This window comes from Parathielavia appendiculata (assembly GCF_033297405.1).
Source record: "Parathielavia appendiculata strain CBS 731.68 unplaced genomic scaffold N657scaffold_1, whole genome shotgun sequence".
NCBI lineage: Eukaryota > Fungi > Ascomycota > Sordariomycetes > Sordariales > Chaetomiaceae > Parathielavia > Parathielavia appendiculata.
Genome location: NW_026944220.1, coordinates 2,830,582 through 2,845,174, shown reverse-complemented (window position 1 = coordinate 2,845,174; position 14,593 = coordinate 2,830,582). Strand labels below are relative to the sequence as shown.

The window sequence follows — 14,593 nt, the reverse complement described above, 5'->3', positions numbered from 1 at the left end:
CTTCGTGTAGTGCCCTGGACCCGCGAAGCCCGTCCACGTCCTCGTGCCGGCGTCAACGTCGACACTTCGATATCCTGTTCTTGATGAAGGCGTCCCTCGGTCTCCGCCAGGTCCACAAGCTCTCACCGAGAGGGATCACGTCGGCGGCTCGCAGCGACTTGTCGACGATAGTTATCTCCGCGTGGGATGGCTTCTGAATAGCTTCAAATCTTGCTTAGTTGTGTGGTAACTGCCGAGGTAGTGGTGGTAGAGAGGAGTGAACTTGTATACCTGCTATTGCAGAGAAGTAGCCAAAAAGCGGTAATGGATTCTCACTCTCTAGGTAGGGACGATAGGTAAAAGGGCCAACCGTGATGGGGCCGTTGCTCAGAGGCCACGAAAAAGGGGGGAGGCTCCCATAAAAGGGGGTTCTCAACGAGCATTAGCGTTGGACGAGGGTTGCCGAGGCTCAGCCCGTCACAGGTGTGGCGGAATTCATTGCGGGCCCCGTACAATTAGGTTGGCGACCCCGTACAATCAAAGATACCTTCCCTTTTGAACATCGGTCATTCAAGTGCTTCCATCCCCTCTTCCGCACTTCCACCCTTATCTACACCTCAAGCCCTTCATTAACCGTCCTTTCTCTTAGACCATTGGTTTATGATGATATCTGCAGCCTGTAGAAAATCTTACGTTAGCAATATCCATGGCTCCCAGCTCACCACCACCAGGCCACTTGCGGACCTAGGCTCCACGGTCCCAGAGCTCGATCAACGCTCGGAAATACACTCCCCAGGCCCGGCAAATGAGATTGTGTCTCGGGCGAAACATTCATGAACCAGACTCACCTTCTCTCCCACTGCATACGCCGTCGCACTAAGATGGGCCCCCGGCAAAACAGGCAACACGCTCATATCCACCACCCTCAACCTACCCGCCCCATGGACCCTCAGATCCGGCCCGACGACGCCACCTTTCTCCCTCGGCATCATAGCCGCCGTGCAGCAGGGGTGCATGTACGACTGCACCGTGCTCCGCCGCACAAACGCCTCCAGTTCCTCGTCCGTCTGGACGGTCTCCCCGGGCTGCACCTCGACCGCGCCGAGTGCCTTGAACGTGTCGGTGTGCATCATGCGGCGCAGGTAGCGCGTGTGGGCCAGGTGCAGGGAGAGGTCAATTGGGTTCGACGCCGAGCGGTAGTCCAGGACGGGCGGGTCGAACGGGCTCGTGAGGTTGAGACGGACGGTGCCGCGGCTGAGCGGGTGCAGGAGCACCGCGCCGGCCGAGGTGCCTGTTGCGAAGGTACTCTCGAGGCTAGGGGAGCGTGGGTTGGCGAGGAGGTCGGCGAGAGCGAGGAGCTGGGCGCGATAGCCTGCTATGAGGGTCGGTTCGGAGTTGTAGGAGGGAGGCAGGTGGAGAGAGGCGGGGTGGGTGGCATTGGCGAGACGGCGGATCGAGTCGATGATGGTCGAGTAAGTGGCGGTGATATTGGGAAGGGGCACCCAGATTGCGCTGTTGGACATGGCTAGGGTGTACGGGCCCTGGGCGGGCGTTTGATTGAAGGCCACCGCTGCTTCCGCGGCAAAGGTCTCGTTGAGCATTTCAGATGGGAGCGGATAGAAGGGAAGTGATCTCGTGTCTGGCAGTATATTGTCAGCTAATTGCTTCTTTTAGGACGTTACGCCGGGATTGCCACTTGCAGTTCCATTGCACTCGGGGTCCTGAGTGGTCCTGCAGGTTCGAACCGACACCCGGCAGGTCAAGGACTAAGGGAATGTTCGCGCTTTGGAGGAAAGCAGGGGGCCCGATCCCGCTTCGCTGCAGTATCGCTGGGGTTCCAAACACACCAGCGGAGAGCACGACTTCCTTTTTCGCGGAGATAGTAAATGATGGACCGCCGGCAACGGGTCGCACTTCCACCACAGGCTGTCCTTCCTTCGCATTCCCTTTCGGATACACCACACGAGCGACCTGATGTTTGACGAAGAGGTGATAGTTGGGTCTCTTCCCTACCACTTCCGAGTAATGGCCTATGCCTGCATAGGAGCGACTTGCTGTGACGGGGTGTTCGGAGATGGGGATCCAGCAAAGACCTTCCTTGTCGCCGTTAGCGCACTCCCGGGCCACCCGGATTCCCATCTCTTGCCATGATTGGCGGGACACGTAGTGGTCTCCCCAGAGGAATGGCGGGAGACTGGCATAGATAGGCGTGGTGTTACCGAACGTGGATGTGTCCCAGGTGTAGTTGTACTTTTTGGCGACTGCTTTAGGGGGCGGTGTGAAGGTGACACTCTTTTTGAAAAACGGGTAAACACCATCCCAGCTCCAATCAGTGTCTTTCTCTCGCGAGCCCGTCCGGTCACCCTGGAGTCGATCCCAACTATCATAGTCAAACCGCGAACCCCGGTCAAAGAACATACCATTGATAGCGCTGCTTCCGCCTACGACTTGGCCAGCCATGACGAGAGCCGTGTTATTGTTTAGCTCAGGACTCGGAGTGGAGTTGAGCAGCCAACCGCTTGCTAGACCACCGGCAGTTCCCCAGCTAATGACGGGGGGGTCGAAGACACCGGGGGCGTACTCGACCTCGCCATACTCAATGACGAGAACGTTTCCTGTCAGGGAAGAAGAGATGTTGTCAGCCAGTCACTCTGTACCACGGTAACCGGGTCGAGAGTGAAGTTTGACGGACTATCGGGGAACGCCTCGGTGAGCCGATCTGCAACGGTCAAGCCACTGGTACCGCCGCCAGCAATGATGAAGTCGTAGCTGTCGAGAAGCTCCGAGGCCTGGCGCTTGACATTGCCCGTGTTGAAAGGAGTGGCACCCGTTAGGCGCGGAACTGCAAACAGACAAAAGAGGACCTGTGAGAACCCCATGCTGGCAGGACGGTCCGTGAGAAACGACCTGGATCACTCAGGCATGGGCAAAAACGCGGAGGACACTGCCCATAAGGAAATTCTGCGCGGAAGCTAAATACTGAACTTCTCATTGAAGATTCTTCCCCTGGGCAACTCCCGAACCCCGCTTAATTTACATACAGGTATTGAGAGCCTGACAGGCTGCGTCCAGTCTAAGGTACTTTGTTCTTTGGTTGCCAATCATACGGCTGAATGCCTCTCGGCCCCCTGCATAGACGGGATGATGTGCATGCAAAGACAGAGCCGTGGTCATTAACTGTTAATTATGCCAGTTTTAGTATTTGGGAGTACAGGGGCAATACCTCGTTAGACTATAATAACTACCCGTTTCGGTCTTACTTTACTCGGTCACCACCAGTAAGGCCTGACAGGCTGACACGTCCCGCATGTTCAACATTATCCGGATCGATGTAGATCAAGGTAGGAGCTTCTCGTCTTTCCGAATGCTGCCAAAACGGGGTACGGTAAACAATATAGAACCAATGATATTGGAGGAACTTTCTGAGCAGACGAACAGTTTGGGTATTCTACTCCGTACCTGCACGTTGATTGTGGTGAATCACACCGCCAACTGAATCCTACACGATTCGATTCATATTCGTAGACACGGCTAACCCAATTCTCAACTCTGTAGCGTGTAGACCTTGTCATACTCGTAGCACAAGACGCCGGTCTTGCCGCATCCAGCAATGTTCATGACATCGCCAACCGTGACATCGACAGCGCTCACGCCGAGCGAAAGGGGGTAGTCCAGCGTCACGTTGCCACCCTGGACATTGTCGTAATCCATCAAGAAGATCGGGCCGGAAATATCAGTCAACCGAGTCTGAAGGTTCAATTTTTGCCACGACCACCAGACGCGGTCCAGGTTGGCATGGTGCAGGTAGAAGATGGGATCAGCCGGGGAGGTGTAGAGGTCGCCCATTTGGCCTGTCATGCATCAGTCACCTGCTTCATACAGACCAAAAAAAAAAAAAAAAAAAGGAGAATGACACAAAGAAGAGAAAGGGAAACTGACCGTATGTCCCACCAACCCCATAGTGCGCCCCTCCATGGGCGCCCGACGCTTCGAAACTGGGCCCGCCCTCAACAAGCCGGTCAAACCACCCAAAGTCGGGTGCAGCCAGCGTCAGCTGCGTCTGATTCAGAGCCAAGTAGCGCCCAGCAAAGTACGGGCTGAAATCCCTCTTCAGGCACTGCGGGTTGTACGTGACCGAGTCCCGAGGGCCCAGGTGCACCAGGTCCGGGATGCCCGCGAACGGCCCGTCCTTGACGCACCCGCCACCAGTCCTGCCCGGAACCTCAAACGGATTGGTTGGGTCGCCTGGAATGAAGTCGCCGTTGCCGCCGAAGCCAGTCACTGGGTCGAACACAGGCGAAGAAGCCCACCTTTCGGCGGGTGTGTCGAGCGTCCAGTCCCAGTACGGCTGGGCACCCCTGTAGCCGCACTCTTTGCGCAGCATGAGCTCGTAGGTGGCGACGTAGTACCGATGCCAGGCAAGGAAGTGGCCGGTGTAATGCATGTCAAACGTTTGCTGGATGTGGGTGTAGACCAGGTCATCGTAGCGCGAGATGACGCCCGTGTTGTTGAAGGCCGGGGTGAGGGCTGGCTTGTTGAGGATGCACTTGACCGCCCGGAGGTAGGAGGACTTCTCATACTCTGAGAGCGTGCGCCTGAAAGGGTCACGGGTGTAAGCCTATGCTCTGTGGATGTGCTCAGACAGTTGTAGCTTACCATTCCTTCCTGACAATGGGCTTCTGGCCTGGTTGAGCGCAGGTCAGGACGCCCGTGCACAGCACACTGGCAAGCACCCAGTTTACGAGGATGCCACTGAAGATCTGCATCGTCAAGGCAGGATGGCAGCAGAGCACTGTACTGACTTGGCACGACAACGGCGGAAGGGATGGGTGAGGGGCGAGTCAGAGAAGCAAATCTCCGACCTTTATCGTCTCACCGAGAAAGACGAGGAAATTTCAAGCCCCATAGTGAGACTGAAAAGCTCGATGTTCCATTGTGACGTTGACATGGGGGCATGTCCGGCTGCAGCCCAAATAGTCTTGGTTCGTTCTGGGCAGTCAGCACTTGAGCAGCTTCGTGCATGTCAGCGTCGCTTCAGGGAATTTCCAGCAGGGGCGGTTCTTAGCGAAGCAGAAGGCTAAGTTTTACACCACTCCTCGTCACCGTCAGTTTCAAAAGATTTGCTCCCGGTGGTTTGTGTGGCAAGAACATGTATATTGGGATCCTCAACCAACTGGATTTTCACTAGCAAGGGCCGACTGGTCAAGGCACATCAGATAAGTGGAAGGATAAGCAAAGGTCGCAGCCAATCAGGAGGGACTTACCCATGTTAGCGAAAACCCAGTTGGTTGAGAATATACGGATACGGTACAACAGTAAGCCTTGAAATATCCGGTAGCTTTCAGTACCTTACTTGTAATGTACAAGTACAGTAAATGCATCCCGGTTGTAGGACAGGGGCAAAACTCGGGTACAGGCCTGAAGGGGCCCACCGGGGCACCTCGCCGACTTTGAAAGGTATTTGTGCTGTAGACTTTGGGAAATGAATGGGGGTTATCGAAGTCGCAAGTCGTTCACGAACAACTTCAACTGAGCAGTTTTTGGCGCCCGTCAACAATCGATGATTCTAGGTCTATTGATCTTGGCGATGATGGAAAATGGTGGAACCGAGAGACTGGCGTGCCACATCAGGGGGCACTCTTGCTACTTTGTTTGGAAACGTGTGCCGTCGTTCAAGATGGGGTTCCCAAACACGGTCTCTTGACTCTCTCTTTTCAGGAGATAAACCGCCAGACATGAAACCTTGACATCCTTTGAGAACCGCATTGCGATTTTTTTAATTCGAAGATACCACACAAGCTTCTAGATAAAGGGTGCGTATACGATTGTTCGCACAGAGACCACGCGAACGAAATGTCTTCCGAGGTGTGTATCAGTATTCGCGCTGCTAGCTGCAACCAAACTGACAACAAGGCGGAATCAGTTTTCACGAACAGCGTTGGGCTCATTGCCCGGCGCCGTCAACGCCCCAGTTGGCCCAACGCCCGTCGCCGGGCTCCCTGCTGCCCCGGGCCAGGAGAATGTGCCCGTTATGCCGCCCGCTACCAAGCTCGCAGCAAGAAGCGCAAGTCCACAGAGGCGCACGCGCCGGTGGCGGCGGTTGACTTGGACTCAATTGATCTTGAAGGCTTCCCGATGGACGAAAACCGTGACCAGGTGCGCCGCAAACTTAAACCGATTCATCGACTCCGGCGCCATGACCAAGACGGCCTTTGTGCGTGAGATTGGCGACAGTGCCAAGTCCCTGAGCGGCTTCCTCGGCACCCATGGCCCCATGAACGGGTCAGGATTTGCGGCCTACGGCGGGACATGGGAGTTTTTCAAGAAACGCGAGATGGCGGGCATCAAGCCGCCTGTTGTCAAGAAGCAGAAGGTCGGCGCTGCCGGAAACGGAAGCGCGGCTGCCCCTGATGTTCCTGACCTTAGCGACATCTTCCTTCCTGGTGAGGACGATGACGTGGTAACTGCCTTTGACACGTGCGACGAGGTCCGAAGCAAGATCAACGCTCATCTCAAGAAGCCCGGTATGACCAAGGCGCAACTCTGCCGCGACATCTATGCGCAGCTCAAGGTCCCCTCCAAGCCCGGGAAGCCGTCCGATCTCGCAGCTCGACATGGTGTGACGCAAGACCGCGACAGAGGAGCTCCTGGCCAAGTCCTTCGCAGACCTCCTGGGCGTCGTCAAGTAAGAGTTCACCGAGACCGCGCTGACCCTCCCGAATCTCGGAAGCGCGCCGGCCTTCATCCGCATGCACAGATGGGACCGGATACTGGACGTTGAAAAGGGATGGTTCTCGCGGGGAAAGCAGCGAAAGATTTGGCAGATCACCGAGAAGCTCGACGGCGTCACCATGACCGTCTACGAAATCGCCAAGGACTCACGCTGGGCCGTCGACTGCCTCCCCGCCCTACCAGCCAACTGCCCGTCCACCATGCAAGACGACAGGAATCGGTACGGCGTATGTTGCCGGAAAGGAGACTTCATTGACCGGCACAACAATCTCTACTGGCAGATGGCCAAGGCGTCGGGAATCCTGGCCAAGCTCCGCCGGTTTGCCATGCCCAACCTCGCTGTGCAAGGCGAACTCGTCGGCTCCTCCATTGAGGGGCAACATGTTGCAATATCCCGAAGGAGAGCACGAGTTTCTCGTCTTCGCCATCTGGGACATTGACAAGGGCGCCTACCTGCGTCCCAAGGAGGTGGTGGAACTTTGCGTCCAGTACGGCATGAAGCACGTCCCTGTTTTCGGCCATTGCACTCATAGAGATTTCGCGCCCGATTTGGATGAGCTGCTGAGGAAGGCTGAGGGCGAGGGACAGTTCGGGGGTATCCGCGAAGGCTTTGTGTTCAGGTCGTTGGACGCGCCGATCCGTTCAAGGTCATCTCCAACAGCTGGCTCAGCCTGACGGAGAAGTAGGTGGTGCATGCAAATCTGGTCAATGGTTTGTGTTCGCTCCCAGCTGGCAGTCTGCGCCACCGCGGCACCGCCTCGGGGCTTTCCAGTCTCTGATATTGTTTGGATGCCTCCCCCCACTGGTTCATTCTCCTCAGCTCTTCTTCATTTCAATTGAGAGTTGCATTCTAGTCAACACAGCATCATCTTTATCTCTACCTTTCTGGAAGAGTTTCCATGCAGGGCTGCCGGTTACGGATCATCGGATGCAGCTGATTTTAATTTATATCGCCGGCATCTAAGGTTTGTCTTGCTTCCAATGCCAGTGTCTTGCCTTCTTGTGTGCTGCCACCCTGACTCGGGCAGAACATGGCCATCGTTACATTCCTCCTCTCGACATGGGCGCCAGCCGCTCTGCTGGTCGCTGCCGTGGCTTACTATGTATATCCATATCTCGTGACCTATCGACACCTGCAATGGATCCCGGCGCCGTTCCCAGCCCAGTTCACAAACTGGTGGCTTTTGCTGGTGTGCCGCCGAGGCTATCGATACGAGACCGTCGACAAGCTGCACAAGAAGCTGGGTCCCGTTGTGCGCATCCAACCCAACCATGTAAGCCTCTGCGATGACGAGGCCATTCAGGTTGTCTATGGCCATGGCAATGGGTTCTTTAAAGCGTGAGTACATTCAGTGAAGCAAGATGCCGCACGGCACTAATATTGGATACATTCCCAGGGACTTCTATGATGCTTTCGTCAGCATCCAAAGAGGCCTGTTTCAACACAAGATATCGCGCCGAGCACTCACGCAAGCGCAAGATTGTTTCGCGCACCTTTTCTGTCAAGTCGGTTGCCCAGTTCGAGCCCTACATCCATAGCAACCTCGAGCTCTTCGTCCGGCAGCTGGACAGTTTGATCTCGCGTTCCAACAACCCCGATGGCGCGGCCTACCTCGATTGCCTGAACTGGTTTAACTACCTCACCTTCGATGTCATCGGTGACCTCGCTTTCGGTGCGCCGTTTGGCATGCTCTCATCCGGCGCCGACATGGCCGAGGTTCGCTCCTCCCCTGACAGCCCACCCATTTACGCCCCGGCCATCGAAATTCTCAACCGGCGCGGTGAAGTGTCGGCCACCTTGGGCGTCCTCCCTCAGCTAAAGCCCTACGCCAAGTACTTCCCGGACCCCTTCTTTAGCAAGGGCCTGCAAGCAGTCGAGAACCTCGCGGGCATTGCCATCGCGCGCGTCAAGGCCCGCCTGGAGAACCCCCTTCCAGCCCAGCGCAAGGACCTCTTGCAGCGGCTGATCGAAGGCCGCGACGAGAAGGGCGAGCCCCTCGGCCGGCAGGAGCTCACGGCCGAGGCGCTGACGCAACTCATCGCCGGCAGCGGCACAACCTCCAACTCGTCGTGCGCCCTCCTCTTTCACGCCGTGCGCACCCCGGGCGTGATCCCGAAGCTCCAGGCCGAGCTCGACGCCGCCATCCTGCCGACCTGGACGTGCCCACGTTCGACATGGTCCGCGACCTGCCGTACCTCTCGGCCGTCGTCAACGAGACGCTCCGCTTCCACTCGACCTCGGGCATCGGCCTGCCCAGACAGGTGCCCCCGGACGGCAAGGGGCTGCACTACAAGGGCCACTACCTTCCGCCCGGCACCGTCCTCAGCGTGCCGACATACTCGATCCATCACTCCAAGGAGATTTGGGGCGCGGATGCGGACCGAGTTTAGGCCTGAGCGGTGGGAGAGCTTGACGCCGAGGCAGAAGAACGCGTTCATCCCGTTTAGCTATGGGCCGAGGGCATGTGTGGGGAGGAATGTGGCTGAGATGGAGATGAAGCTGATTGTGGCGACCTGGGCGAGGCGGTATGAAGTGTTTCTGAGGCAGGACAGCATGAATACCAGGGAGGGGTTCTTGAGGAAGCCGTTGGGGTTGGAGATTGGGCTAAAGCGGAGGCACTGAAAGAGTGAATGATCTGGGGGGCGCGGGCGCAAATTGGTGGCCGCACGAGCTCACCTGCGGAGACAGTCAGACCCGAGGAATATCTTTCATTTTAAAGCACATGAAGTTACTGTTTGTTTAGGACTGGTTGCAGCCCTGGGATGCTTAATTGAATGATAGCCTATTGTAATTCCGATCGTTCTCGACAGAGCAGCGAGATTGGTCTCGTCGAATCATCCTGTCGGGGATGACGGGACTTTGCCCGTGCGTAGCGAGTTCCCACTTGTGCCTCTTTGTAGCATAGTACATAGCGCCAACGAGGCTTCTCGACACCTGCTACCTAGTTTTCGCCGGTATGTAGTTCGTGGGTTCTAGGCACTGCTTTGAGGATGGTATTGCCCCGTTTCCTGCGGCGAAGTTCGTGGAGCTTGTCTTGTTGTCGGCTGTATCATCATATATGGCCTGGCGCAGGCGGCGGTTGCATTGAGTCGTTGATGGACAACGTGAAGCCAGGATCCCTCGGCCTCTGGGCCCGGTCCTTCAGAGACCGAGATCACAACCACATTCGCGACCGAGTGAGAGTTCCGCGTTGGTAACGAGAGCTGAGTTTAGCCTTTGCAACGGCACGCTTCCGATCCACTTCCCAAGCTGCCGAGGCACATGTAGCACACTCGATCACCGTCCACCGTCCGTTCCAGGACCGGAGTGAAGTAGTACGAGGCCTTGGCCACCGGACTGACGTTTGTCGGGTTGAAGTCCGTTTCTGGAAAGGGGAAGTATGACGTAGTCGGCTCCGTGCCTGGCCAGTACTTGTCGTCCTTTTCCCTTGCACTTCCGGCATTTTGGTTTGTCTTCCGTCTAGGGTCGGCTGTGCCCGAGGACGATGTCCGACGAGTGGCGGGTTGCGGAAGACTGCTGTCACGTTGACTAGTAAACGGAATGCGGGCGCCCTCTGGGCGGTACTAGTAGCGGTCCGGGAAGTACTGTGCCAGCTCTCGGACTGTGGTGAGTTTCCGCGTTGGCTTCTGAGGTTTGGTGGTCACTTTCGTTGCGACGATGGCTTTCGCGGCGCGGCTGTCTTGATTCGCGATTGCTTCGTTATGAATCAGCGGCACAGCCACACTTGAACCCGGCCCAGTTGATGTCGATGCCGTTACGGGTTGTGGTCCGTCTAAGGAATGGACAGAAGCTGTGGGAGCGGTAGATGGATCCGTGGCGTAACCGTCAACATCTGCAGATGTCTTCCTTTTGATCGACATTGGGAGAGTTGATGGGTTCCAACCGTTCCACCTCTCCCCAGATCCTTGTGCCGCTGAGTAGTCTCCGGTATGTTGCTCCCCGTTCGTTACAACCTTTGCGGTTGGCAGTGTTGTGGTTGACCCTGGTGGTATCTCGATAGGATGAATTTGATTGCTAGTGCTAATCTCCAGAGCAGCATAATCCGCGACTCCATTGACGGAATTTGTGGACGGCTCCTTGGAACGAGTCGAACGACTCTCGGGTGCGACCTCATTTGCGGATACTGTTTGATGGACTCCCAGCACCTCTACGGTCGCCGGTGTTGTGGTTGACGCTCCCGGTACCTCACTATGATGAATTTGATTGCGGGTATTCTCCAGAGCAGCATCCGGGACTCCATTGACGGAAGTTGTGGACGGCTCCTTGGAACGAGTCGAATGGACCTCAGGCGTAGCATCATTTGCGGGTACTGTGCTATGGACTTCCAGTGGGAGGCACGCTAGGTTCCCTGTCAAAGTACAGGTTTGCGCTGGTGATAATGGCTCAGTGCGTTGCTGTTTGGGTGTTGTAGTCCTCGCATTTGGCGGTGCCGTCGCTGGCGTTGCTGAGATGTCATTTTTGTCGGGACTTTCCTCGCGCTGAGAGTCTTCCTCGGATGCAAGGTTGGTTGTAGGGTGAGTGTTGAAAGTAGGTGACGTGGGAACTTCCACCCTCACTGCTTTGTTGCATTGTTGTCCCGCCGGCGAGGGTGGCGTGGGAGTCTGGACATCGCTTACCATCACCGCCGCCTTCAACGGCGTCGTGACTGGCGGTATGATCGTGTTCTCACTCCTGGGAAGTGCTTGGTTAATGATGGTATGTTCGAGGCCGTCACTGACTACCTCATGTGGACGATTAAAGGAAGATTGCTGGGAATCCTTCTTCGGCGCAAAATGTCGCTTCGCCCATGACCGCAATCTCTTAAACCTCGACTCCTTTCCGGCCATTTTGGCCGTATTTGACACAAAATTTGATACCTTATCGTTGGTGTGCACTGTAACAGATGCTGTGGTGTTTACACCGGATTGCGAGAACAAACTCCTGTCAGAAAACAGCAGCGACCGGTTGCATCGTGTTGCACTCGGCCTGAGCATTGTCCGAGTCTGACATCTTGGCAACGAAACATCGGAGAGCGGCATGCAGTGACGCTAGCAAAAGACACTGGCATCAGCCATAGAAAAATACATGTCATGCAGAAGCAACATCGATCCGCCAGTTATTTCTTCCCAAATGTAATACAACTCATCGTCCCATTGAAGACTCCGATCTGCATGCCTTCATTCTGGCTTCCGAACTTGTTGACTACCCGAGCCTGGTTTTTCCGGGCATTCGCAGCTGCGGTGTGGATACCGGAGAGCAGTTCGGCGAGCAGTTTGCGGGACTCGCTCAAGACAGTCTGCTCGACTGCTACCTGGCTAATCGCACTGGCTCGGTCGGCTTCCGTCTCGTCATGCTCGGTTTTGGCGAGGCACAGTACTCCGAGCTTGGCATTCACCTCGGCCAGCTGCTTGTCTGACGCTGTAATGGACTCTGCGATCTCGGCCTCCTTCTGCGAGATTGTCGTCATCATCTCCTCGGTTACTCGAGTCTGTTGAAGAGAGCTATGGCTATCTATAGTTAACACCTGGCGATGGCGGGTTCACGGGGCCAGACTCACAAAGTTGCGATACAGACAACAGAAGAGAGAGTGATCTTGCAGTGCTGGAGCTGCTCTGACATGGACTTTACGCAGCCCTGTTTGAAGAAGCCAACCATTGCGCGATCCCGCAAAGAGAGTTTCCCATCCTCGCTATGCCGGGTCCAGCGACTGAGATCGGCCCTGAACCTGTCGCATGACTTTCCACATACGGTAGTCGTAGCTTTCGACTGGTTGACCACAGTCTCACCAAGTGACTTCCATTGCGCATCGGACACGGTTCGGAGTGAAGCAAGGGCCTGCTCCACAGAGAGCAGATCTTCCTTGAGCGAATCGAGGGTTTCGGGCGCGTCGACGATCTTCTGGATGTCCTCAATGAGAAGACGTACACAGTGCGCTGTCGGCGCCGCAATACCCACGACGGCCGCAGTGATGCTCAAAGGATCCATCGTGAATAGTGTTAGCATTTAGGGAGAAGTTTCCTACAGTACTTAGAATGGCGGTCGCCGCTTAACGAGTTCTTGAGGCTGAGCCATCCGATCACGTGCAGCTGGGCTGCGACCGTTGGGCCGCCGTAAGCAAGGCTTGAGCAGCCTTCCATGGCCTTCTTTTGATCCGTCGCTGTACTGTCTATGGTGATAACCAGCCGTTCAACAGAGTCGCCAACGATGGCACAAGTCCCGTCTGCGTCTTTCGGACCCTGGAATCGGGGTCTCCAAGTGGGGCAGTTTAATGGGTCCCTCAACGCAGAGTTCCACTTGCCGCCAGGTAGGGTTACCGCAGAACCATGCGAGTCGACGCCCCACTGACACTGTCAGAACGTCCCGAAACGCCGCCGCCGCCGTTCGCGAATATCCCCTTCTCCCGCGATCCCGACTTCGTCAACCGTGGAGACGTTCTCGATCAAGTCGACCAGCGATGCTCCCAGCCGGGCGGTCGGGTGGCTCTCGTGGGCCTTGGCGGTGTCGGCAAGTCACAACTGGCCATCGAATACGCCCACCGGATCCGCGAGGCGCAGCCTGACGCATGGGTGTTCTGGGTCCACGCCGGCACGCAGGCGCGCGTCGAGGAAGGCTTTAGGACGATTGCCGACAGTGTCAAGCTACCCGGCCGGAACCAGCCCAAAGCAAACGTCCCACAGCTTTTGTACGGCTGGCTGTCCAATGAACGGAACGGTCGATGGGTCATCATCCTAGACAGCGCCGACGACCGAGACGTGCTCTACGCGGCAAGCGACGGCCGCGAAGGGAAGCCGATGGCGAGTTATCTACCGCAGAGTCGAAACGGATCCATCCTCGTCACAACGCGAAGTAAGGGCTTGGCATACAGGCTTACCGGGAGCCACAACTACATCGAGATCGGGCCGATGGGGCAGACGGTTGCCCTCACGCTCCTAGAGAAGAAGCTAGGATCGGCACCGGATAGGAACGTGGCGGCCGATCTCGTACAGGCGCTCGACTGTGTTCCGCTGGCCATTAGCCAGGCCGCCGCGTACATACAGGCGAGGGCGCCGCGGAGCTCACCGGAGAACTACCTGGCCGAGTTCCGGAAGAATGAGCGCAAAAGGAGCAGGCTTTTAGAGCATGACGCCGGCGACTTGCGACGGGACGGAGGGGCGTCAAACGCGATTCTCACAACATGGCAGATATCCTTCGACTACATCCGGTCCAAGCGGCCTTCGGCGGCGGATCTCCTGTCACTTATGAGTTTTTTCGACCGACAGGGCATCCCTGGGTGGGTTCTGAACCCTTCCGACGACAGCAGCAGTGCTATAGACGGGGACGTAGATGATAGCACAGACGACGATACAGACGACGGTGTAGACGGGGGATTCGAAGATGATGTGGCGATGCTGAGGGATTACTGTCTCATTGTGGCGGATGAGGTAGGGGACGAGTTCGAGATGCACGGGCTCGTGCAGCTGTCGACCAGAGGGTGGCTGAAAGCGTCTGGGCAGCAGGAGACGTTCAAGCAGCAGTGCATCGAGCGAATGGCGGTGTCGTTTCCAACAGGGGAGTATGAAAACTGGCCGACGTGCCGGAGCCTCTTCGCACACGTCCAAGTCATCCTTGGTTACCAGCCCAATGACAAGACGGTCGAAACATGGGCGAGGCTTTTGCATAACGGGGGATGGTATGCATGGACGCAAGGGAGATACGAGGTTGCACACCAGATGCTAGGCAAGGCAAGGAAGGTCCGTGATAAGAAATTGGGTGCGGACTCTGTGGCGACTTCAGCAAGTATGTCAATGTTTGCTCTAGTCCAAAGAGACCGAGGTCGGTGGGAGGAGGCCGAGAAGCTGTTTGTGCAGGTGATGGAGACGAGCAAGACGAAGCTCGGGGCCGATCATCCCGACACGCTGACCA

The 14,593-nt window shown here is 56.5% G+C and overlaps 6 protein-coding genes across 6 annotated transcripts in view; 3 read left to right on the top strand and 3 right to left on the bottom strand.

Annotated features, from left to right (window-relative positions):
* Positions 1-608: 608 nt before the first annotated feature.
* On the bottom strand, positions 609-2,858 carry N657DRAFT_561872 (GMC oxidoreductase; the record flags this gene model as incomplete). Its single annotated transcript, XM_062788087.1, has 4 exons — positions 609-656; positions 828-1,611; positions 1,676-2,594; positions 2,672-2,858. 4 exons carry the CDS (start codon positions 2,856-2,858, stop codon positions 609-611), a joined length of 1,938 nt encoding a protein of 645 aa, XP_062652798.1.
* Positions 2,859-3,522: 664 nt separating this feature from the next.
* On the bottom strand, positions 3,523-4,745 carry N657DRAFT_676717 (Di-copper centre-containing protein; the record flags this gene model as incomplete). Its single annotated transcript, XM_062795915.1, has 3 exons — positions 3,523-3,830; positions 3,919-4,574; positions 4,636-4,745. 3 exons carry the CDS (start codon positions 4,743-4,745, stop codon positions 3,523-3,525), a joined length of 1,074 nt encoding a protein of 357 aa, XP_062652797.1.
* Positions 4,746-6,175: 1,430 nt separating this feature from the next.
* N657DRAFT_563838 (uncharacterized protein) lies at positions 6,176-6,760 on the top strand (the record flags this gene model as incomplete). Its single annotated transcript, XM_062788242.1, has 1 exon — positions 6,176-6,760. The coding sequence occupies one exon, from the start codon at positions 6,176-6,178 to the stop codon at positions 6,758-6,760; it is 585 nt and encodes a 194-aa protein (XP_062652796.1).
* Positions 6,761-7,742: 982 nt separating this feature from the next.
* N657DRAFT_652547 (cytochrome P450) lies at positions 7,743-9,334 on the top strand (the record flags this gene model as incomplete). Its single annotated transcript, XM_062794313.1, has 2 exons — positions 7,743-8,050; positions 8,161-9,334. The coding sequence occupies 2 exons, from the start codon at positions 7,743-7,745 to the stop codon at positions 9,332-9,334; spliced, it is 1,482 nt and encodes a 493-aa protein (XP_062652795.1).
* Positions 9,335-11,752: 2,418 nt separating this feature from the next.
* Positions 11,753-12,854, bottom strand: N657DRAFT_50230 (uncharacterized protein). The gene is made up of 2 exons (XM_062787688.1): positions 12,249-12,854; positions 11,753-12,192 (listed from the first exon to the last, which is right to left on the bottom strand). The coding sequence occupies exons 1-2, from the start codon at positions 12,692-12,694 to the stop codon at positions 11,808-11,810; spliced, it is 831 nt and encodes a 276-aa protein (XP_062652794.1). The 5' UTR covers positions 12,695-12,854; the 3' UTR covers positions 11,753-11,807.
* Positions 12,855-13,014: 160 nt separating this feature from the next.
* N657DRAFT_652545 (uncharacterized protein) overlaps positions 13,015-14,593 on the top strand; it is a gene marked incomplete at both ends in the record, with an annotated part of 2,859 nt that continues 1,280 nt past the window's right edge. Inside the window, one exon of the mRNA XM_062794312.1 lies at positions 13,015-14,538. Within this exon, the coding sequence (XP_062652793.1) occupies positions 13,015-14,538 (1,524 nt within the window). The remainder of the gene's footprint in view (positions 14,539-14,593) is intronic.

Coding starts and splice junctions, on each gene's coding strand:
- N657DRAFT_50230 (XM_062787688.1), bottom strand. CDS start 12,694: ATGCTAACACTATTCACGATGGATCCTTTGAGCATCACTGCGGCCGTC. Junction 12,193..12,248: donor GTTGTCTGTATCGCAACTTT/GTGAGTCTGGCC, acceptor AGATAGCCATAG/CTCTCTTCAACAGACTCGAG.